General features: G+C 37.8%; 1 protein-coding gene across 15 annotated transcripts in view; it reads left to right on the forward strand.

Moving 5' to 3' along the window:
* Positions 1 to 24,878, forward strand: part of GULP1 (GULP PTB domain containing engulfment adaptor 1) — a 271,776-nt gene that overhangs the window by 183,547 nt on the left and 63,351 nt on the right. For all 15 annotated transcript variants that reach the window (XM_023622181.2, XM_070242049.1, XM_023622174.2 and 12 more), the window contains one exon: positions 23,352 to 23,423. In XM_023622181.2, coding sequence (XP_023477949.2) covers positions 23,352 to 23,423 — 72 coding nt within the window. The remainder of the gene's footprint in view (positions 1 to 23,351; positions 23,424 to 24,878) is intronic.

The following is a 24,878-nucleotide window of genomic DNA, read 5'->3' on the forward strand; positions in this document are numbered from 1 at the left end:
TTTTATGATGTGTACAACTTTTATTTTGAATTTTACATTATAGCGACCTTCTGCATAGAAGTATATAAAAAAGAGAAAGCTGCTTTTAAGAGTGGTGGGTTCTTAACCCATGGGAATGTTGCTACTGGCTACCCTATTGCACCATCCTTTTTTTTTTTCTTTTTTAACCTTTACACTCCCTTTCTGCACTATCCTATACAAATAGACATTTTAGTAAGTAGGGCATGCATATCCTTGACGAGATTAAGTGCTACCACAGTGCTTTGTGGCACAAAGAAACATTCTCATGGAGTATGCAGAATTAATCTTATTTGGGTTTATTTAGAATGGGTCAGTGTTTCTTAAACTAGTGTGTTTGTTAGTGTGGATTTCCTGTCCCCTTATTCTGATTTAGTAGGTCTAGAGTGAGCCTAAAAACCTGCATTTTGACTGCAGTGTACTTGAGAAGCACCGGAAAGATAAGGGTATTTTCTTTGTATCCAAGGGGAAAGATAGCAAAACAATGAAATATACAGATAAAGCCTGTTTTAATCAATAGTGTCCACCTTGCTACCTACCAATCTTTATAGGAAGCTAATAATAAGCAGCAAAATTGAGTGGCTTTAGTTTCAGTTCTCTCTGTTTTTGCACATCAGCTGTGGCAGTGTTGATAAGCATCAAAATCATCCAAGGGTGACGATTTAGGAGACTAAAAAGAAAATTGCAGGATCTGAATAATCCATTGTACTGTTGATACCTGGATAAATAAATCTTTTGGGAACAAAGTTCTTGTAATGAAACTGACTGTGCTAAAATAAGGGGTCTTTCCAATGCAATGGAAATACTTCTGTTAAGCCCTTCTTGGATATGTTTGCGTAGTATAGACATATCACTATTAAGATTTTCTGAATGTCCATCTGTGATTAGCAAGACTTGATGTAGTCAAATTTGTAGTTGTTTGCCTTAGTAATTCCCTGCCTTCCTCCATGTTCTCTTCCACACTCCCTCAGTGGTGACCCTTGTCTTTCCCAGTTGCCCTTCCACTGAATTCACATCCTCTAACCTGCTACTTTTGATTAAATTGGGTAAGAGTTAGTGACTGGTCATTGGTGTGTGCTGGCTGATCAACTCATACACTTTAGCAGTAATAATAATCTTACTAGAGTTGTTGACTGCTTATAACTTTTCAGGCACATATTCTGTCTTCATCCTCAGATCAATCCTATGAGGTGGGTCATGTAGTTACAGGTCTGTATATACTTACCTACTTTGGTTACTTTTTTGGCCCTCATTTTACGAATAAGGAAATTGAGATTTAGAAAAATTAAATACCTTGCCCATGGGTACACAGTTAATAATCAGCAGAGTTCTCAAGTTTAGACAGCATGATTTTAGAGCCTGAGCTTGTAATCACTATAGCATGCCACCAGGTGTTAGAACTTTAAGCTCTTTGTCTTTGTGTAAGTAGAGACTATCTCCTGTTAAAGGCCTTTCTGTGTCTTATTCAATTCCATTAGAAAAAGGATGATCCTGTGTGTCATTGCTTGATAGGCTCCTGCTCTTCTGATAAGTAGTTTCTATCAATTTATTTTTGAGAAATTAGCAGAACAGAAAAGGACAAGTGTCCTATTGTCACTGCTGTCTTCCAGAACATATCTGCCAGTAGGCTTTCTCCTCCTCCTCTCTCAGGCTGCTGTTCCCAACCTTGAGCACTCTTCGTGTTCCTGCCTCTTGTGCACCAGGTTTCCAGAGCCATGTTTCCTATTTTCTATCCCTCAACGTACAAACTTCATTTTATTCAGATAATACATTTGTTACTCATTTGCCCTAATTTTATAGATAGCCTACTCATACTTTCTTAGAATTCTGGTACTTAGGAAAGCCTTAGTGGGGTAGAAAGCAATTTTAGAATGGCTTTGAGTGGAGAATGATGCTAGTTGGGTGAATTAGATGGCTATACAAATGGGCCAGTTCCAGTGAGAAGAGAGAAAGAGGGGAGAGAGCTGCGTCTGATGGCCCTGGAAGGAGGTATTCCATTGGGCACTTAATTTGCCATGATTGCCCCATGGCTGGCGAGGCAATTCTTAAGGAAAGATTATCTGTACATTTCAGAACACTTACTTTCTGATTTGTAAGAATGCAGTCTTGAACCTAGACTCAGTCTTAATAAAGATACTATTGCATGTTTGTTATCAGTGCTATAAGAATATGCTAGAGTAAATTTTTCATTATGTCTGTAAGGTAATGTCTGTAATTTTAACTTAAGTAGAAATGGATATTAATTATCTTACTAAAGGTGAAAATTGTCTGCCTTCAATCTATAAACTTATGGAACATTTCCTGATATTTCCATAACCCTTAATTGAGGTATTATATTTGAAAACAGTTTCCACAGTGCGTGACGCGTAGAAGGTTAATGTATGTTAGAAATTGTACCTTTCTCTATGCTTTCTAGCCATCTGCAAGAATTTCATTTAGTCTCTGAGTATTTTAAAATGCCAATAGAGCATAACTTCTTGAAAAAGCTTTAAAGGGTTCTCTAATGGAGTTTTCCTGGAAAGTCTCCTTTTCCTGTAAACATAACTAGGCATGAACACAACTGCCATGGGCTTTGTGTATAACAGAGCTTACTGAATCCTTTCTACAAATGACTGAGAGCACAGTTACCCAGCTAATGCTGGTATGAATTATGATTCCTTGAATTAGTATTGCTATCATCAAGTTTATTTTGATAATACTGTATAATAAAACTTTTAGTGACACATACACATTTAAATTAATTCTCAGAAATCTACACCTATGTGTATCCCAACTCTCTAGACTTGATTTTAACATATACTGATTAAAATAAAGTCTTGACAAGTCTTTTTCTTTTTTTAAGATTGACACCTGAGCTAACATCTGTTGCCAATCTTTTTTTTCTTCTTCTTCTATCCAAAGCCCCCCAGTACATAGTTGTATATTCTAGTTGTAGGTCCTTTTAGTTCTGCTATGTGGGACGCCACCCCAGCATGGCTTGATGAGCGGTGCTAGATCCATGTGCAAGATCCGAACCAGCGAAACCCTGGGTCACTGGAGCAGAGTAGGGAACTTAACCACTCGGCCATGGGGCCAGCCCCTTGATGAGTCTTTTAAAAGTGTTTATCATAATCTGCCCAACAGGTTATTTTTTTTCCTGATAATTACCACCCTTGATTTAGTATTATGGAATACCTCAAAAGTAATGGTAACAATGATACTTAGGAGAACTAAGTGACAGAAATAACTCAGCTGTCACTACCCTGTACTGTAGAAGGGAACGTCATGACTTCTAAGTTCCAGTGTTAACAATGTGGAGATAAGGAAAGGTCTAAGAAAAACCATATTGTCTGAAAAATGAAACTGACAAGATGTCGTGAGTCTTATATTTTCAATTTGGAAAGCTTCACTCTAGAAATTCATTGGGATTTTTAAAAGCTTGGCAGATCTACTGGAGGTGAGAACTATACCAAGCAGAATCATTTTTAAAGCAGCACTTGAACTTCCCCTATGTTAATACACATCCTACAATGCCTCGAAGTGCATTTCACACCAAGAATGATTTCATGGTTGAGTAAATTAAATGTTGGTAAGACAATTATACAGAAAGTTATAGCCAGGCCACTGTGCAGGACAGAATGTAAAGGCAAAAGTAGGTAATGTTTTATCCCATTTTGATTGAGAGTGATAGGTATTTCTCCAGAGTACTTGAAGATAGCAGAAAAGATGGTGGGTTGAAATGAAGTCAATAATAACTGTGAAACTTTTTCATATTCACAGTTATTGTAAAAATCAAACAAATATCTAATGGGCTGTTTGAAATTTAATGAACTATCAAACACGTCTGCCAGTGGAATCACATATTAATCTAGTTGCATATCAAAGTCCCACCATATATATGAAATATTTTTATTTTTATTTTACCTTGTCAATGGTGAATATTGTTAACTGGCTGTGTTTCTTTATGCTGCTGCTGAAGAACTTGTAGCCTAGTTTATGACCCATGTCTAGCAAATTTACGAGATTACATGGCCTTTAACTACAAACCTATTTCTACTCTATATTCTTGCTTTATTTTCCCTTTGCTTTATTTTTCTAATTCATTTTATCCTCCTCTATTTTATGACTCCTTATAACCCACTTTAAATACATTTTGGGACATAGTGGATGATTTTTAAATCAGTGAAATGAAAAACATATTCTTTTCTTTTAAGAAGGAACTATGCCTGTATCCCTGGGAGCTCAAGATCAGTCATCAGCAAAACCCCACTTGTCCTCCGCCCCTCCTCTGAACCTTGCTTCTTCTTGCTCCAAGGAAAACCAGCTCTCTTCTGAGGACACTAAGTCTCCTGTGGCTTTCCCAGCCTTGAACACTTTCGGAAAGTGGTGGAGGTATTCTCCACGCAACTCTCCCTAGAACACCTGGCCTGGCAGGTGGATTGACTGTCCTTCTCTTTACTTTGTCCCTAAAATCCCCTAGCTTTGAGTCACATGTTATCAAACTATGCCACTCTTCCTCTCCTAATTGATATCATCTACAATCCCAGGTCACTCCTTCATTTCTTCGGTATTTTAGCTGCTACTTCTATTGTCATTCTCCTCAAAATAACTCCATACCAGGAAGAATATTTTAATGTACAGAATGTTCACTATAGGAGCAGATGCTCTTGTGACGTAGTGATCTCTCTGTCTTGTGAGGTAGTAATCTCCCTGTCAATAAATATTCTCAAGAAAATAGACGTAGTATGCGAAATCTTTGGATATGGCCTGTAACTGATTCACCCATGGGTGCAGATGTGCTATTCCAGGCTAGCAGTAGAATTGTCAGTGCACAATTCCATTCATACAAAAAAATTATAACCAATAGGTTAAATACTTTGGCTCAAAATCAATCCATTCATCTCTCTATATATTGAACTTGCGGCATATAGATAGAGGCATTGAGATCATTTGTATGATTTATTTCCTGGGCGCTATGCTTTGACCTTCATCAACTGGATCATTTAACAGGGCGAATTTCAGACTTTAACCAATTTGTAATCACTGAACCAGGGTGCTTCTGTGAGTACCTCAGACTAACTTCTTTTGTACCATATGGTTGACCAACTGCATCACCTCATTAATGGGATCAGCACACACCTACACAGTACACAGAGACCTCTTAATTAAGAGCAGATGTAGCTACAGTAACATCAAATTATTTACTTTATTAAATCTAGAAAAAAGTTTCTGGAAAAAGATCATATGCAATATACTTAGCACCTAATATATTTTTAATGCAATGTTTCCTACAAATTTTGATCTCTAACATTTGATAAATAGCACCCTATTCATCCACTCTTTTCCTTTTGTCTTTATTTTAACTACAGTGTCACGAGGATATTTGCTTATATCTATGAATATATATGTATTATACATGTATTTATATATGTATTGTATAATACATATTATATATACTATATATGTATTATGATGTATATATGTGTTATACATATATAATGTATATATATTTGCTTATATAATGTGTGTGTGTGTGTGTGTGTATAGTCCCTTTTTAATTTCAGATTCACACTTACTAAATTCCTGGAGTTATAATGGGACATTTAAATCATTGGGGAAACTAGCATGACAAATACCGTTTCCTTTTCTCTTTCATTTATTTAATTTCAATGTTGTAGATAAAACCAGAAACTAATTGATTATAGTTGTCTTTTGAATACACCTGGATTATATAGTATGGAACAATTTAATTTCAAGGAGACTTTTTGGCTTTTATTATAAAATAGGCTTAGTTCTCCTACTCGATTGAGACACATCTATGAAATGCTATTTTATTAGATACCAAGCACTGTGTTAAAAGGTATTGTCTCATTATATCAACTAATCCTCAGAATGGCTCTATACAGAAGTATCACTACCACTTTTGATAAAGAGTAACAGATTTGGGGGTGTCAAGTAGGTTGACCAAAATGACTTGGTAACAGCAGAGCCAAGATTCAAGTCTTGATTTCCATGAGTCCAGAGATTCCTCTTAAGCACTGTATCACGATGCAGAGTTAAGTTTGACCTCATCCTTCGGTAAACAGCTGATATTTAAGGACAATAACAATTAAGAAAAATAAAGCCCTTTGACTTCAGTTTTTACATGGGGATTTGTATTTTACACATTGTAAATATGGCCAGTTGGTACATTTGCTATCCTAATAACAAACTGAAAATTCAATCCAAGTGGAGAAGAACCAACCACAACCTGAGCTGCTTCCTTCTCCCAGGAAGTGTTTGTACAGCAGCAAGCCAAACGTACTTTCTGTGGAGACGCCAACAAGACTGTTGAGAGAATAAGAGAAAGTTACCTGCCCTTCTTATGACATCTTCCCTACCATCCACCCACTTTGCCTTCCTTCCTGCAGGCTGCTGGCAGGATTCTAGAGGCATAGCTGACAGACGGGCTTCTAGTGACTGAGGCCAGTCCGTCTCCAATGAGACATCATCAGGGACTTAGAAAAGGCCCTTCCCCAAGCTGTCTGCTGTGTGAATGCTGTCTACCTTCAGAGAAAGACGTCCTGATGTTAAAATGGCAGTGACTCTCCAAGTTGCCAGTAAAATTCCATCATGAAGCCTTTTGGGGCTTTATGGAGTGAGGCTCCTTGGGTTTGTACGGATCTTTCAACCTAAATATTCAGTAACAGAATGTCAATTTTTGAGCAAAGAGAGAATGCCATTTGCTTCCTAATTCTTACATGTGGCAGCAGCCATCATTACTGTGGACATATATAATCTTGAAATTTATACTTGATTAGCCCTAAAATGAGAGGCAAATAAGTATCATGATTCTAATGTTACCATGTCCTTGCCATTCTTCACTTATTCATGCATTTTTATAGCATTTATTGCTTTTAAATGAAAAATTAAATTCAGGATTAAGTCAGTGTATGTATTTTATAAAAGCCTGATGGGCAAGGAATTGAAACGGCATGTCACAAAATGCTTTATTAAAATTGTTAAAAATGAGTAGCTTACTTTAAACCTTAGTTGTATTAGTAGGGAAGTGCATCTAGGATAAAGGTTTGTCTCAAATACCCATTCTGCAGTCTGAAAACAGCAAGTTTAAGTATTTGATATAGTAATCAAATATATCATAGGAAATAGAAATGTATAGTTCTTTTTGAGAAAAGTAATATGCTGCAATATAATTCTGTATAGGTAAAGGGAAGTTTTTATATAATTTGGAATTATAGTCACTAATCAGGTGATTACATTTTTAGAAGTAGTTCAATAAAAACATAAAGGTCTATGTTAATACCAGGATTAGAACTTTCAAAGGGCAGCTGAAAAATACTCTCAAAAGCTGCCCAGGAATATGTGAGGATTGATTTTTTTAAAGGGCAAGGAGAATCAAATAAAATCAGCATATAGTCGGGTTCAAGCAAGACCAATTAAGCATTACAGTGAAGACTAAGTGGTGCTAATTAGTGATAATTGGCTTCAAGTATTGCAAAAAAACTAAGTAAAGTTGTCTTTAAAAAAAACTCAAGTTATCAAACTGAAGTTAGAAATATATAAGAGTAGCCTAATTGCAACAAGAGCATGAAGAATGAGTTGTGATAGCAGAAGCAGAATAGTTGCTTACTTTCACAAATGGGAAAGAGAGAAAAAGAGGGTTCGGTTTATTAGCTAAGGAGATCAAACAGCGTATGTCCTCATGTCAGCATCTGATTGCAAGGCAGACTCCTTAATGCAGATAGACTCAACTGATTACACAACAACAGTGGTCCACTCCTTCCCCTACTGCGCGTAGGAACTGCCAGGACCTGCTATTGTTGAATGCTTGATGCTTCTATCTTTCCCCCTGTGTCACTTAATTAGCCAGTCATCAGCTTTCCAGCACATTTATTTAAGCCCTATTAATAGAGTTATGTTAAATCTATAAAGAAAGAAAAAAAAAACAACAGCCTGACCCTTGTTGAAAATAATCAAAGTCACAAACACTGTTTTTTCAGTATTACTCTGGGATCCAGAACAAAATAATCAACACTTAGGCATCATTTAGGAGCATTTATTGAATCTAAGCAAATATTTATTGAATGCCTACTATGCGTCAAGCACTTTACCCATGCAATTTTTGCTTACAACGTACTTACAAATATAGGGATATTTATCTACATTTTACAAAAGAAGAAGCTGTTGCTCAGAGATGTTAAGATTCATTGACATATCAAGTGGCAGAGCCAGAATTCACGCCTCGTGTGCATGTGACTCTAAAACCCTTTCGCGTGGTTCCACCAAGCCACTTCCACAGAGATCTTCAGCTTTTCTGTTCATCATTGTATCCAAGTACCTGGACCAGTGTGTGGCACATAGTAGGCCTTCAATAAACAGCTGTGGAATAAAAGGCCTGCTCTGACTAGTGCCTCTGGGGAGACCTGAGGGAAGTGAGTAGAACAGCACATTCACAGTCGATGACATTAAGCTTGTCTCAGTCTGTTCCAGATCTCAGGTTTTTGTTTGTTGTTTGTTCTCTTTTTTCTTTCTTTGCCTTTCCTTGTATGTGTTTGAATCTCTAAATCTAGGAGATAAAACCCCAGGAGGCAGGATCTAGTCTTCTTTGCTTGCACCGTCATAGCACACTAATGAAAATTCTGCATGCAGCAACGCTTCACAGAATTCATCAGGCCATATTAATCATTGACAGAAACTCTGTTAAAAGAAAGAAATACATCTGCATTTCAGGAGTATCGTTATCCCATGCTCATTTTTCATCCAGAAGAGCTAAACACGCCAATCGAGATCTGAAAAGTAGATTTTCATCCCTTTCTAAAGAAACGAGGACAGCAATTTGAGTAGTAAAGTCTCTTAATGTGATCACTCATTTTCTGTGAGATTCACGTGTGAAGGAGAAGTTATCTGAGCTTGGGATGAAGTGTTCTCCAGAATGCTTTAAGATTTCAAAGCAACAGTGATCACTTACAGCCAGGAAACGCCATTCCAGCAATTATTTTATATCGGAAGCTTTCTAGTTGCAGTCTATTTAGATTGTACTCAAATGCCGAGGCTCTGGGTAGAGTGGAGTGAAAGAACCTGTGAGAAAAAACAGGCACCCTCTCTGGTCATTGAAGAGAAGGGTGTAGCCTACAGCAGCATTTGTAGGTCAGGAATTTTGGTCTGTTTTGTTCAGTGCTGCGTACCCGGTGTCTAGAACAGTCCCGACAAATAGATGATGCACAATAAATATTTTTGAAATGGATTAAGATATAGAACTAATAATGATAATGATAATGATAATAATAATATGGTGTCTCAGAGGGGGAATACTGGGAACACTATATCCTGAAACAGAAGGAGTGCTAGAGCTTTTAAAAAATGTTCTCTCCAAAAGAGAGAAAAAGAGATAAAATGAACTCAGGAGAGATGTGAGGGTTCTTGAAATATTAGGGACTTTTCCAGGTAAATGTATTCTCTTTGGACAGAGTTTAGGAACATAAGCAGATTTGCAGCAATTACTTCATCAAAGTTGAAACCTGAAGTGGAATAGTGAGCAGTATATTGCATTGCCAAAAGCTTAAGGAAGTTCCATGAAAATTAAGAATAAGAAACGGTTACTTATTTCCACTGTTATTTGACATTGTTTTGTAAGCAAGGAAAATAAAATAATTGCTAACAATATTGAGAAAAAAAGAAAATGTATTTCACTTTATTGATAATTATATTCCAGTGTACTCAAGTTTTAAAAAATAAAACTACTAAGCTTAATAAGAGAATTTGGTAAGCTGACTGGATACAGGGTAAATCTTTCCTATAGTAGCAATAACGTGTTATAAATAGAATCAAAAACACTTATTGACTCAGAACTATAAAGCAATTAGGAATATATTTAGCAAGAAAAGTACTTGGCCTTTCTGAAAAACAGGATAAATAACTTATTGATAAGGCGTCCACAAATAGGCGTATCATATGTAGATATCCTAAAAATCTCACGTCACAAGTTTCATATAATTGATTAAATTGCAATGAGAACTAAGAATGAATGTTTGAAAATAGCCAATAAACTTTTGAGCAAAAGATACACTACGTTTGTGTTGCTAAGGATTCCAGCTGCCTCACAAGCCGAAATCCCACCACCAGTGGCTTAAAATAGGTTTTTTCTTGCTTACTTCACAGTCCCTTGTGAGAGGGTTGGCTCTTTTTGTTTGCTTATTGTAGTTTTTTTAAAATATTTTATTTTAATTTCTAAGCATAACTTCAGTGAATAGTCACTCTGTACCAGTCCCTGGTTGAACTTTCTCATTTAATTCTCAGCAAAACACTACAAGTTTATCACCAATTTATGAATGAGGAAACTGAGGCTCTGAGAGGTTCAGTAAATAAATGGTATTTGGAAATTCAGGTTACCTAACTGTAAAGCCAACTAAATGTTCTTTTGACTCCTTTAGATTATAATCATATCTCACAGTAGAAAGAGTATAGAACATAAATCTTAATTAGCCAAATGAGTGTGGCATATATGAGTAATATATATCCAGTATACTATATTATCCTTCATCCTGTTTCTGTTTTATTTAAGGTAGCAAACGTAAGACTGTGTGTCTGAAAATTAGGAGAGCTGGACTCCTTAGCCCTAGCTTTGCTACTAATTAGCTTTGTGACCTTGAGAAGTCACTTCACCTTCCTAGTCCTCACTTTCACACTATAAATAATGGGTGGTGAATGATAATATCCCTACAGTTCACAGTCAGGTGGTTCTCTAATGAGAAAATGCATCGTGAAGCCTAACTGGTTCTAAAGTCCATGCTTTTGCTTTTCTGTATAAGTTGGTATTTGTGTATTTTTTAATTTTTTGGTGAGGAAGATTGTCCCTGAGCTAACATCTCAGCCAGTCTTCCTGTTTTGCATGTGGGATGCTGCCACAGCATGGCTTGATGAGCGGTGTGTAGGTCCACGCCTAGGATACAAACCAGCGAACCCTGGGCCACCAAAGCAGAGTGCTCAAACTTAAACACTAAGCCACTGGGTCAGCCTCAAGTGTTTTTTTATTTTTGTAGAACTTCTCTTTATAACAATACAAGTGAATGCCTTGTTCTCTGCTCCACCTGTCTCACTCCTCAGATCTGAAGGAAGTTTGACTGGGGAGGGGCCTCTGGGACAGGACAAAAACCTGCTGCTTCTTCTTGTGACCGTGTGATTCAAAGCCCAATTTGGGAGACCCTTGCACAGCGGGCAATGAGCACCGTTTCTTTTTTATAGCAAGTAGGTTTGTTTGGGCTTAAACTTAGAAATCTTATTTTAAAAGCAAGAGCCTATTAAAATAACACACTCCACATCCATGTAAAATAAGAACAGATATAATTTAACAGAAGGTTACTACAATAAAATGAGAAACCTAAACATCAAATGAAATATAAAATGTTGACTTTTCTCTCAAAATTTCCTGGTCCTCCTTTGAAGGATAACCTTTGGAATATTTAGTTTAAGGCATAACCATTCTTTTTGGTGAATCTATTTTAATTTTTTTTTTCCGGATTATGGTTTGGTGATTAAGTAATAGCTTTAAGTCCAATTGATTTGGACCCTTCTTTAGCAATTGACTGTTATGATGTGCTTTTTAAAAATGATTTTTCCTGTATTGCTTGGCACTGTGACGTGGCAAGTCAGCCAAATAAAGACTATAAAATTAAATGAGCTTATTACTCCTATATGGTTTATCTGCTGGGTACAGTTGAATAGGTAAAAGGTTTAAATACTATTTTCTTTTTTCGCATATGCAGTCAAGTTAATGCCAAGAAAATTAGCTGCATCCTCTTTGAGGCCCTGCAACCTTGGTTACAAAGATAAAGACATACCCCTTTATTGTTTTTGATAGTTGGTATATGGTAGCATATTGGTCATTATGCTACCAATAGTTATTTATTAACCTTGATGTTAGATGGAACTTTTGTGTTGCAAAACATAGAAATTATGTTCTGTTACTATTTTAAATAATGATATAGAGAGCATAGTAGCTACGTAAAAATTGGCATATTTTGAGTTTGATATAAATAAAACATGTATTTCTATTATACATTAGCTCCTGCATATGTTAAATAGTGTCAAATTTCATAGCAGTTAGGCTTAGTAACCTTTAGTTAATTATTTTAATTGTTATTTATCTGGCATTTAAAAGAAACCCTACATTATTCTGTGATTCTACCAACATTTCAGGGAGCAAGCAAAACAGATTGTATAAACAGGTCCATATGATGTCCAACACTGCTCTCTACTGGCAGAGAAGAAAGTCATAAAACGAATGGTTTTTGAATGAAAAAAAAAGTCAGATTCAGGTAATACTCGAAAATGAAGGTTGAATCCTCAAAATTTCACAGGTTTTTGCAAAATGCTTATTGTACGCATAATGGAATATAATGAAAGAACTGGAAGAAATGAATACAGACATCACTTGAGACTAGTTTAAAAGAGAAGTCTGTATCATTTTAATTAATTGAAAAATAGTTGTGGGAGTTTTGGAAAATATTAAGCCAAATATAATATCTTAATAACATTTTAATTTGAGGTCTATAAAGTAAATATTTTTGTATATAATAGTGAGTTTAATGACATTTTTAATTTCAACAGACTGCACCCTCTACAATACCTGTTGCGAGTATATCTGCTAAGTATTCAAATGCATTGAGGAAGGACATGCATAGTTTGGGAGATTTGCATGGAATATATAATTAGCTTTATAGTATCAAAAATTTGCTCTATATTTGGTAGTCTTTATAGAAGATTTGAAAAGACATTTTGTAGTTTATAAAATCTGTGGAAATATATGCCATATTTTTTATACCACTCTATATATAAACTAAGAATACACAAAACGTTTTTAGATCACTGTCATCTTACTTTTCATAGTCTAATATATTCTAAATGTCCCTTTCATGTTTTATATCTTTCTTATCTGTTCATATTACTTAGGAGTCATATTAAGTATTTTAATTTCAACCCTTTTAATAACTCAACTAGTAATCAAATTTAAATATGTATATACACACACACACAATAATGCCTGATATAGAAATCAATCATTTATATTAATTTAAGAGATTTTGTTTGTTTTCATAGGTTTGCCTAAGACTGTCATTGGATGATAACTTTTGTTGTAACATAGAAGATAACATACTATATTTTCAACGATAGTTACCTCTTGATTATGAGATAAAGTTGATGCTAATTTTCATTGATACATTTTTTGTAGTTTCTAAATTTCCTGTGGTGAACATACATTACTATTAAAATACAAATGCTTATACATAAGTAAACAAAAAAATTTTATTGCAGAGTTTCAAAGCACAAGCACGCAATTGTGTAGGACACATACTTGTATTTGTGTAAGGTCTAATGCCCGATCTTTCTAAGAAAATATGTACTGAAATGAATGTTGTCCATTTGGGGCTAGGAAGAAAAATTATTGATAAAATCTTGAATACTTATAGTAAGAAAAACATGGCACCAACCATTATTGCTTGCCACGAAACACACAACTCTTTCTTTTGCTCTTTGCCACACTGAAAAATAACGTTCTGAATCTGTATAAAGCAAAACAGTCTGATGCATTATACTGTCTTATCATCCTTGTTATTTTTTTCTACCACATGGAGGAGCTAGGACATAAAGTTGCTAAAACATAAAAACAATTATTTTTACCCAGTTTAAAATGTTAAACATACGATGTCCCATTTTCTAAGAGACTATAAAAAAAAGTTCTGTATTTTTTGCTTAGGTAAATACCTAACAGAAAAGAAATTTTTTTGATTGACTTTTTTCACTCAGCATAATTTTCTTGGGATCCATCTGAGTTGTTATGTGTATTAATAATTCATTCATTCTTATTGCTGAGTAGTATTCCATGATGTAGATGTACCCCAGTTTGTTAACCATTCACTCCCTGATGGACATTTGAGTTGTTTCCAATGTTTGGCTATTACAAATAGATCTGCTATGAACATTGATGCAAAAATGTTTGCATGAACATAAGTTTTCATTTCTCTGGGATAAATACCCCAAAGTGCAGTTGCTGTGTCCTAGGGTAAGTACATGTTTAGTTTTAAAAGAAACTACCAAACTATTTTTCAGAGCGGCTGTACTATTTTACATTCCCACCAACAGCAGCGTTCTATAATTTTATTTGTTAATCTGACAACCCTAATTAGTAGTAATAACGATCTGATTTTCCTGATTCCACTTACTATTTCCCTGAACACTTATCTTATTCCTGTTTGCAGCATTGTTCTCTTTTATCTCCCTCTGAAACACGGCAGCTACCTGGGGACCCATGATCCTGGCACTTTGCGTAATCTCTCAGGCCTTCCTTTGAGACCTCAGTGCCAGGGTCTCCTAACCCGCACCTTCCACCCAGGATTCTGCCTCCCCAAGCTCTACTTGGTGTACCCAGCTGTTGAGTCTGCTTTACTAACTGACGTGTCAGAGGCATTTTAACCTCAATATGTTTGGGTGCATTTTCATTTCTTCCTTTCCTTCAGGTCTCTATTAAAATGTCACCTTTTTAGAGAGGACTTTCCTGGTTACTCAATCTTAAATATTACACTGTGCCCAGTCTGTCTGTAATCTTACTCACGCTGTGCACAGTCTGTCTGTGTTATTATTTGTGTTATTTTTACATATGCTATCAAGATATATTTATAAACCTGTGATCTCGACATAAACAAAGAAATATATAAATACATACATACATACATACAACTACACACACACTTACTAGAATACAAACTCCTTGAAAACAGGGATATTTCCGCTGCTATATATGCAGCGCTTAGTAAGTGCTTGACTTGTAATAGTAAACACTTAAATTTCTTTCTTAAAGGAATAAGTGAATATTTGCACCATTAACTCGTTATCACTTGGGGGCTTAATTTAACTTTGATTTTATCCAAGTTATTGATGTCCACGTTATACAGTCAGATATTTCTGCAAGGCATATAATGAAAAAGCAAAATATTCCCCAGCTCTTCTCCAAAGTCTCACTCACTGAAGCAACCACTTTCAACTCTCTACACGATTTTCAACTCCATGCGATTTTCAACTCTTATCTTCTTACTTTCTTCCGTGTTTCTGGATAACCTGCTGCCCTGCTGTGCCTTGATTTATCTTATTTGTAGTGGTTATCAACACTCTGCTGTCATCCTTCTGTTTCCTGGGTTCTATTTCCTCCTCTGTGTTATTTTACTCCTTGTTTTTTTTTTTTTCCTGAGAACAGGGGCATGGAAGGCTAAATTTTGGGTCCCTTCCACATCTCCGCATGTATTTTTTTCTCCCCTCATAATCTGTAAACTTTGCTCTAAATAATTTTTTTTTTTTTTAAGATTGGCACCTGGGCTAACAACTGTTGCCAATCTTTTTTCTTTTTTTTCTGCTTTATCTCCCCAACACCCCCCTCCCCCCCCGTACACAGTTGTATATCGTAGTTGCATGTCCTTCTAGTTGTGGGATGTGGGATGCCGCCTCAACGTGGCCTGACGAGCAGTGCCGTGTTGTTCCCAGGATCCAAACCCTGGGCCCCCGCAGCGGAGCGCGAGAACTTAACCACTCGGCCACAGAGCCGGCCCCTAAATAATTTTTTGTCTTAGAGTTTGAAGTTATTTTCTTCCCTTATTGCTCATGTGAAGTTTGATGTCACTCGCCTTCCTGGTCCTTCATGGTTTTCTTGTTTCGCTCGGGATCTTTCATATTTTCTCTGTGTTGAGTGCATTGATGGTAAGCCCAATGTATTGTGCTTGTGTTTTCACTCATTACAACCATGTAATCTTGAGTCCTTGAGTCGGAAAATTCATACCTTTGTTTCTCAGAAAGTGTTAGATAATTTTCTTCCTTCAGTTTTTCCTGTTCTCTGTTTCTAGAACTGTATCTGGCTTGATGTTGGATCTCTGAGAATAGTGGTTTTCCCATTTAAGCAAGCATCAGAATCACCTGGAGGAAATATTAAAACAGATTGCTGGACCCACCCCCAGAGTTTCTGATTCAGTAGAATTTGTATTTATAACAGCTCCTCAGTTAATGCTGATGCTCCTGTGCCCAGGGACCAGATTTTGAAAAACACTGCCCTCGACCAAATCTATAATGGTTCTGTTTTTTAAATCTTCTTTCAGAATATCTGGGTTTTGCGCTTTCTGTTCACTTGGCCTCGCCTGCCTTCCCTCAGATATCTAGGTAGGTGACTGCCTTTCTGGTTGGTTTACATTTCACCTTACCAGTGAGGTCTCCTCCAAGCATTCTCTTTAAAATGATACAGCACGCAGACACACTCACACGCCGTGCACCTCTGCCCCTCCATCCCTGCTGGTTCTGCAATGCACTTCCAAAATACTATATAATTTACCTATCTATCTTATGTTATATTGGCTCCTTCCACTAGGTTGTAAAGTCCATAAGGGCTGGGAATTTGCTTTGTTTCGTTTTCTGCTGTATCCCCATCTCCTAAAACAGTACTTAATAAATAGTAAGCACCCAATAATTACTTCTTGATGAATTTCCTCGACTTTATTGTCTTCTCATTACTTTTTTTAATTGCCTGCATCATGTTTTTAATTTCTATGAGCTCTTTTTTGTTCTCTAAACGCTGCTTTATATAGTATTCTGTTTTTATCATGAGTGCAATATATTTATATTGACTTTAGATTTTTAGTCATATTTATTTTGCCCATGCTTTTTCTCTGATTCTTTCTTGAACTTTTTGAGGAGGATCAAGGCTGCCCCAGGGAGAAAAGCCCAAGGCATCCTGGCCTACGTGCTGATCTGTATCATCCTCGGGAAGCATAGGATGTCCTGATCTGATCCAGTCTGATTCTTATCTAAAGTTATAGGCCCACTAGACCCCACCTGCACTGATTCCATTTTAATGACTTTTTAAAATTTTTATTTATTTATTTATTTTGGGGAAGATTAGCCCTGAGCTAACTACTGCCAGTCCTCCTCTTTTTTCCTGAGGAAGCCTGGCCCTGAGCTAACATCCATGCCCATCTTCCTCTACTTTATATGTGGGACGCCTACCACAGCATGGCATGCCAAGTGGTGCCATGTCCGCACCCGGGATCCGAACCAGCGAACCCCGGGCCCGCTGCCGAGAAGCAGAACGTGCGAACTTAACCACTATGCCACCGGGCCGGCCCCAACTTTTTTTTACGTAATCTTTCCTTTGTCTTGTAAAGAGGTAACTCACATACCTATGCCTTAAATTTAGCCCTACCCTCAACCAATGTTTGCAGCTCTTCACTGCCCATGGGTCCTGTACCCCTGCTGGCAGCTCTTCCTGCCCAGGGGTCCTGTCCCCATGCCTGCAGCTCTTACTGCCCATGGGTCCTGTCCCCATGCCTGCAGCTCTTCACTGCCCATGGGTCCTGTCCCCATGCCTGCAGCTCTTCACTGCCCAGGGGTCCTGTCCCCATGCCTGCAGCTCTTCACTGCCCATGGGTCCAGTCCCCATGCTGCAGCTCTTACTGTCCATGGGTCCTGTCTGCATGCCTGCAGCTCTTACTGCCCATGGGTCCTGTCCCCATGCTGGGGCCTCTTACTGCCCATGGGTCCTGTCCCCATGCCGGGGGCTCTTACTGCCCATGGGTCCTGTCCCCATGCTGGGGGCTCTTACTGCCCTTGGGTCCTGTGCCCATGCCGGGGCCTCTTACTGCCCATGGGTCCTGTCCCCATGCCGGGGGCTCTTACTGCCCTTGGGTCCGGTCCCCATGCTGCAGCTCTTACTGCCCATGGGTCCTATCTCAATGTTATTCTCTGAATAAAGGAGCACTACTGCTAGACCTTGAGAGTCCAAGAAATCTTCCTTTCAACTCCTCAGCTCGCTGAGCTTGCGTCACTTTTCAGTGCTTGTTTCTCTGTTTTTCTCCCTGTTTTTCATGTAAGTAGTTTCCTCAAATATGTGCACATACTTGGTGTGTTTGGATATTGGAAACCGAGGCACTCACAGGCTGACTGGCAGTTCTGTGTATATAGGCAGGGCTTGTCAACTGGTGATTGGTCAGGTGGCCCATCTATTTCATCTGGAACCCCCAACTATCGCAAAGGTTGTCTTTCTGTTCTTGGGCCACTTTCCCTAGGGAAGAACCCTCCTCCCTGGAGCCTTGTAAGACTAGCAGCCGGTCTCCTGGGAGACAGGCTGGGAAATGGGTCCAGTGGACTTTCAATTCCGCAGGTGGGCTTAGGCGTAGTTTCTTTGTCTCAGTGAGGGGCCTCACCTCTGCTCTCAGTCAGGCCTAGTGTTTTGCAGTTCAGAGCTTCCCTCATTGTGTTTCTCCAGCTAGTTAACAACGTGGTTGGGATGAGATGTACTAATCCTCTGGCCATGGCTCAATTCAGATGCATCTTTTCTTTCACCCTTCAGGCACCAGGCAGAGTAGAAAAGGATGAGAACCAAAGTCCTACCTCTATCCATATACAAGCCTTTTGATGGCATGTACAACAAGAGTATTTCAGTTATTTGTGGTTTGAATTCTAGACTGTATGTTCCTGACTTTAAGCGTTTAAGCGTTTAACGGTGTCTCAGGTCAGTTTCTTCCTGAATTAGACCCCGAGGCAAAGATTTGGGTGCAAGTGATTTAGCAGGGGACCTCTCCCAGGAACAGCCAGTAAGGGAGGAAATCAAGGAAGAGCAGAGAACCAGGTAAAGCCCCAGCCTCAGCCCGCTTCTGGGGAAAGCTCTGAATCATAGCCTTACACCTAGAGTTTACCCCACCACCAGGCAAAGGGGCTGGACCTTTGTACTTCCAAACCAGTCATTGGCTAAGGAATGTGGTGATACAGAGTGGGAAGCAAAAATCTCCCAGGTGTTTCTAGCTCTCAAAACTGGTAGCATGAGGGGCCAGCCTGGTGGCACAGCGGTTAAGTTCACATGTTCCGCTTCTTGGCAGCCCGGGGTTCGCCGGTTCAGATCCCGGGTGCGGACATGGCACCGCTTGGCACGCCATGCTGTGGTAGGCGTCCCACATATAAAGTAGAGGAAGATGGGCACGGATGTTAGCTCAGGGCCAGGCTTCCTCAGCCAAAAACGAAGAGGACTGGCAGCAGTTAGCTTAGGGCTAATCTTCTTCAAAACAAAAACAAAACCAAAAACAAAAACAAAACTGGCAGCGTGATATCATTGCACAGAGGGAATCCTCCAAAGGTCTTGAGTGTGAGCTGTTACCAGCAAAGCATGGGGAAGCTGGAGGATGGATCTTAATGCTGGTAAAGTGCCTCCAAGGAGAGCCAAGCAGGCACCAACAGTATGCACTAAATTCTAGTGTCTTCCCCAATCCATAAATAAAGGAATGGCAATCCCTCATAATTATAAAACACTTTGCAGTTTACAGAGTTCTTTTTTTAAATCTCTTATTGTAATTGATCTTCAGAACAATTTTATAAGGAGAGAAGAGCACTATTATTATCCTTACTTTTCAAGAGTCAAATAGTAAAGTTATTTTTCTAGCATCTTCAGATTCTAAGCCTAGAGTTTATTCCAGCATGTTGCATCCTACTTAAGAGTTTTATAAATATTTTATATAGACATATGGAATGCATATAAATATGAATTATTTAATCTAAGTATCATGATGACTTTTATAATTTAAAAAATACAGGAAATATTATAAGGAATAATCTACTTTTCAGGCTTAAAATTATTTCCATTAGGCCATCTCACATTACATAGAAAAATTTGGTTAAGTGGCGAGGTCCATATTAGATGTCTTTGTAGTTTAATTCCCACCATCATTCAAGGCTTCTTCCTGAGTTTCATTACTCAGATGGTTTAATTAAAGCCAGTGTGAAAGAAACATATTAAAAGGTTCTTGGAGCATTGCAAGAGGTTGATTCATTTAGAACGTACTTGGAGTTCTTCCATAATTTTCCCATATGGGCCTATTTGCATAAAATACTTATGACTCATGACATTTCTGCCGAAATATGAATATTCCTACATAAATATTTCCAGTAACTCTTACCATCTCTTATCAACACATCAGACATTCCCTTCTTCTGGTTCAAGAATCACTTAGCAATGAAGAGTCTACCTTTGCCTCTCTGTTCCTGCTAACACTAGACCAGTCACCACCGGGTGTAGGGGAGGAAGGCAATTCCACTGCCCTCAAGGTCCTTCTGGCTGGGCCACAGGTTAAATTCACATGAGACAGAATAACAGGAGAAAATCAAACAAAGCTTTGTAACGTGTATACATGGGAAAAACTCAGGAAAGCTGAGTAACTCAACAAAATGGCTGAGCTGCCAATTTAAATATTATCTTTAGCTAAAGGCAAAGGAGGATGTTTGGGGTAGTGGTTTGGAATTTCAGAGGGGAGGAAGACAATTTACATGGGTGGAAATGCAGATGTTTGTTAAACAAGTTTTGGTGGGCCCAGCAGGGGCTTGTTGGTGACTTTCTATCACACCTATTTTACGTTATATTATAGCCATCTTATGGTATTAGGTCCTTCCTAGAACAGGCCTTCTGTGTTACGTTCTTTAGGCAGTTTGCAGGGGAAGGTCAAACGTTCTTCCTGAGTCTCCTGAGCCCTTACTGTTTTCAGCTGGAAATAATCCACATACAAGAATGGTGCCTCTTGGGGCGGCCTGCCGTGAAGCCCATCGTGGGGAAGTTCTCAGTGATATGATAAATTCAGAGAACTTGAGAAAAGAAATTTACCCCATAGATTTACTCAGAACAAAATAGCTCCTATTGTATGAACTCCCCATCCTGTCCCTTGAATGCTTTATCCTTTCTGGGTGAACTAAAACAGTGCTTTTCAAGCCTGGGGACACACTAAAATCACCTGGGGAGCTTTAAAATACACAGATGCCCTGGCTCTGCCCCAGACCAATTAAATCAGACTCCTAGGCACTGGTCTAACTTTAAAGCTCCCATGTGATTCTGTCCTGCAGCCAAGGTTGAAAACACTGATCTGAAACAGAAGAAATGTGACAGGTCCGTTGGTGTCAGGAATAGATTTGACTATCTCCCACATCTTACTAGCAGGTTTTCAGTTCCTTTTAAGCTGAGAATTTCTCTATTTATTTTGGTCTGTTTTGCAGGCCTGGTCAATCCACTTGAGGTCACAGTGGGCGTAACCAAGTGCCCAGTGATATCGTATCTAGGACCTAGTAGCAATTGTTGGGTGTAGTTTGAGCATATTAGAAAAAGGAACTGTTGTACCTTACAGAGTTTGAGAAGTGGAACTTTTTTTGCCTTGATGCTTCCGAGCTTCACTTTCTCTTCTCCATGGGCTCATCAGAAAGATCAGCAGTTATCTTCTGTATTTTCAGCCAACCTTTCCTATCTGCTTTCCACTTCCTCCTGACCTCTTACTATTTTCTAACTCTGTTCCTTAGACTTTAGTACATGGAATCACCTATGATACTCTTAAAAGTATAATTTCCTAGCCCTACCCTTAAAGATGCCGATGTATTAGACTGAGGAATCTGCGTTGTTACGTTTTAACCTGCTCCCTGGGTAATTCTCATGCTGGTAATACAGAGAGCCCATTTTGAAAAACTGGACTCTAATTTCTTTAGTTGTTATTGTTGTTATTCTGTCAAGAATGAAGGAAGGAATAAAATGTGATTTCAAAAGATACCCTGACATTACTATTTTGCCTCCTTCCATTCTGTGTTAACAAATGAAAAATATTCTACTTAATCTTTTGATGTAAAGTGTACACATGGGGGCTGGCCGGGTGGCGCAGCGGTTAAGCTCGCATGTCCCACTTCTCAGTGGCCCGGGGTTAGCCAGTTCGGATCCCGGGTGTGGACATGGCACCGCTTGGCAAGCCATGCCGTGGTAGGCGTCCCACATCTAAAGTAGAGGAAGATGGGCACAGATGTTAGCTCACGGCCAGGCTTCCTCAGCAAAAAAAGAGGAGGACTGGCAGTAGTTAGTTCAGGGCTAATCTTCCTCAAAAAAAAAAAAGTGTACACATATACTTACACATATTTCTATATAAGAAGTGGTGAATTCATGACTGGTAGTATGTGACAAGAAAAAAAGACTTTGGGAAAGTATACACACAATGAACTTAATGTTTATTTTCTATTTATATAGAGATATTTTATAGAATAAAATATCCATATTTCAATTACAATTGGTCTTGAACATTTCATGACATTGAACTTCTATTTAGGAGGTATTATGTCTTTCCAGATTGGAGACTTTATTACAAAGTGGTAATTACTATGAAACTTTTTTTTGTGTTGGGGGATAGGTCAGGTTTTAACTAAAAACCTTCAGGGATATTTTAAAATTTAGTGAAATTATAGATCATGTGTGTTTTATTTTCAAATGTAGTTTACCTTATCACTTTGATGGATGGTGTATATTGAGTATTTTAAAAAGTTTGTATTTTTAAAATTTTACATGCTGTTGTTACCAACAAAGGGCATGAGCTACTCGCCATGAGACAAACGCCAGTCATCAAGAGGCAAGATGGTGGCAGAGAAAGGGCATTTTCTTACAGCTTGCTAGCAAGAGGGAAGATGGCTGACTAATGTCCAAAAGAACCATCTTAAGGCAGGCACAGAATCTTGAAACAAGTATATAGGCCAGTGGGTTACAGGAGAGGCATAAGGAATGTTGACCATCTGGTGTTACAGACTGGGAGTGGCCACACCAGATAGGTTCTCTGTCCGGGGATCGTCACATTCCTAAGGAGCTCAAAAGAACAAAGTTATCATCTTATTGCAGCTGGGAGGTACCTGGGCAAGCAGGGGTCATAAAATCGACAGAGCAGTTAGATTTCCTGAAAGCTGCATATCCAGCTGGATTAGTTAGATAGAGGTCATTCAAAGTTACAATATGGCTTCTCTTCTACGGTGTGGCTTCCCTTGTGTCAACCTTGTGTTGAGCCAGTATCACTGAGTGTCATAATTGGAAAACAAAGAAAAATGTTGATTTGAAATTATAAACTACATTAAACCATATCAATATCTTAAAATATACTACTATTTAAATAAAATAACAAAAAGCGTTTATTTGCTTTGAATTTACAGATAACAATTTTTTAGTTGTTAATATGTTTTAAATTTTGGGATCAAATTTATTCCTTTGGGCCCAGTGAAATAATTTTAGTTTCCTTTCCAGTAAAAATCTGCAAGTAAAATATTTAGGAAAAGTGTGCTTTTTAAACATCTTTGAATAATAAAAATTATGTGTGATTAAGTGATATATTTGCATTTTCATATAATATAAAATAATATAAATTAATAACTTCTATTTAATTAGGATTTGGATTTGCATTAATGTCACACCATTCGATTATGCCATGTTACATTTTAAAATGATCTAATAATATATGCTGTAATAAAGCTTGTGTCTCACCAATGACCATTTTCAGTTTCTTGGCAGTACAGAAGTGGAGCAGCCCAAAGGAACAGAAGTTGTGAGAGATGCTGTAAGGAAATTAAAGGTAGGGAAAGCCCTCCAAATAAATGTCTGGTGTATTGCTTCTGTCTCCAGTCATCAGTAGACTGATGAAAATTCAAAGCATGAATAGCTTTGTGGCAGAAATGGCTTTCAGCCTGTTAAAAATGGACTGTTGAATAAATATCACCAGATCAAAGAGATATATTTAGTAATAACTCTGTACACATAATTAATTATTTTTCTGAATGTGGCACACTCTTCATATTTTCCTAAGGTGTAATTTCTCATACTCAACAAAAAAATGTCATAGCAATATTTCCTAAGTGTTGACGTTTAGTAGCTTGCCTTTACTTTGCTTGGGCAATGTGAGCTCATGCCCTAACTCAGAAACTAGTAATGGTGTAACAAACTATCTAATAGGTAGGGTATTATATCCATCTGTTGAAAGTGTGGCGTTAGAGTTAATTACAGAGCAGAATTTTTAAGTGACACTGTATGTTAATGACAATTAATGGACAAATTCAAGAAGATCTGGACTTGTCCATGAGCAGACAGGGGGAAGTGATGAGAATAAGAGAGCAGAAAGGACATTTAATAAGCAACTCCATGTACTCATAATCAGCAAATTTCCTGAGAAAATCTTACGTAAGATACCACACATCTTAGCATGTTTTTCTAATTGCACCACATCCCAAAAGACGTTGTTTTCATTGAGATTTTAAGATTTGAAAACCTCCTTCAACAGAACTCTCATCTTTATCTCATTAAGAAATTCTAACATACCACGATTTTGTTTACACAGTTAATTGTTTTTCTTCAGAGCTGCTCTCACAATTCTTTTGAGAAACAACCCTTCTCTAACTTTATTTAGTTTAGAGCTCATCCAGTTATTTCACAGGAGGGTTAGGCTTCTGATAGTGTCAGGCAAAGTCATAAACATTAAAAAGTTACTACTTTGCTTTGCGAATGTCATATCAGGTAGACCCTACTAAGTGTTTTAATTGAGCGTATTTGAAGTGGGATGGCTTGTCTTCTGGGCGAAGAAATAAAAGTAGATGATACTTTATCCATCCATTTTATTTGTAAATGTTTTACCTAATGTTTTTAAGTAAATATGCTAAAAGGTCCCAAGATGACATCACTCCTATTTGGAATAAAAAGTGGACCAGGCAACCATTTCTTTCCACTACTCCTTATGTAATAATTCAGACTTGCCCTTGTTTGGCCAGTACTTTTAGGTACTAATAGAGGATTAGAAAGGTCTCACAGTTCATGGAGAACATTTAGAATAAGATTCTATTTAAATGTTCAAAATGTTGCACACTCTGGGCCTAAGTCCAGCTTCACTACAATCAGAATGTTGTATACAAGAATAGTGGTATTTACACTTAATGTTTCTTTTACCTAGTAGGCTCTATATTCAGTCACTCAAATCCAAAACCAAAAGGATTCAATTCTATAGTGACTAGATAAAATGTAAAGAGATATTTGAAATGAA

Source organism: Equus caballus, chromosome 18 (genome assembly GCF_041296265.1).
Source record: "Equus caballus isolate H_3958 breed thoroughbred chromosome 18, TB-T2T, whole genome shotgun sequence".
Taxonomy (NCBI): Eukaryota; Metazoa; Chordata; class Mammalia; order Perissodactyla; family Equidae; genus Equus; species Equus caballus.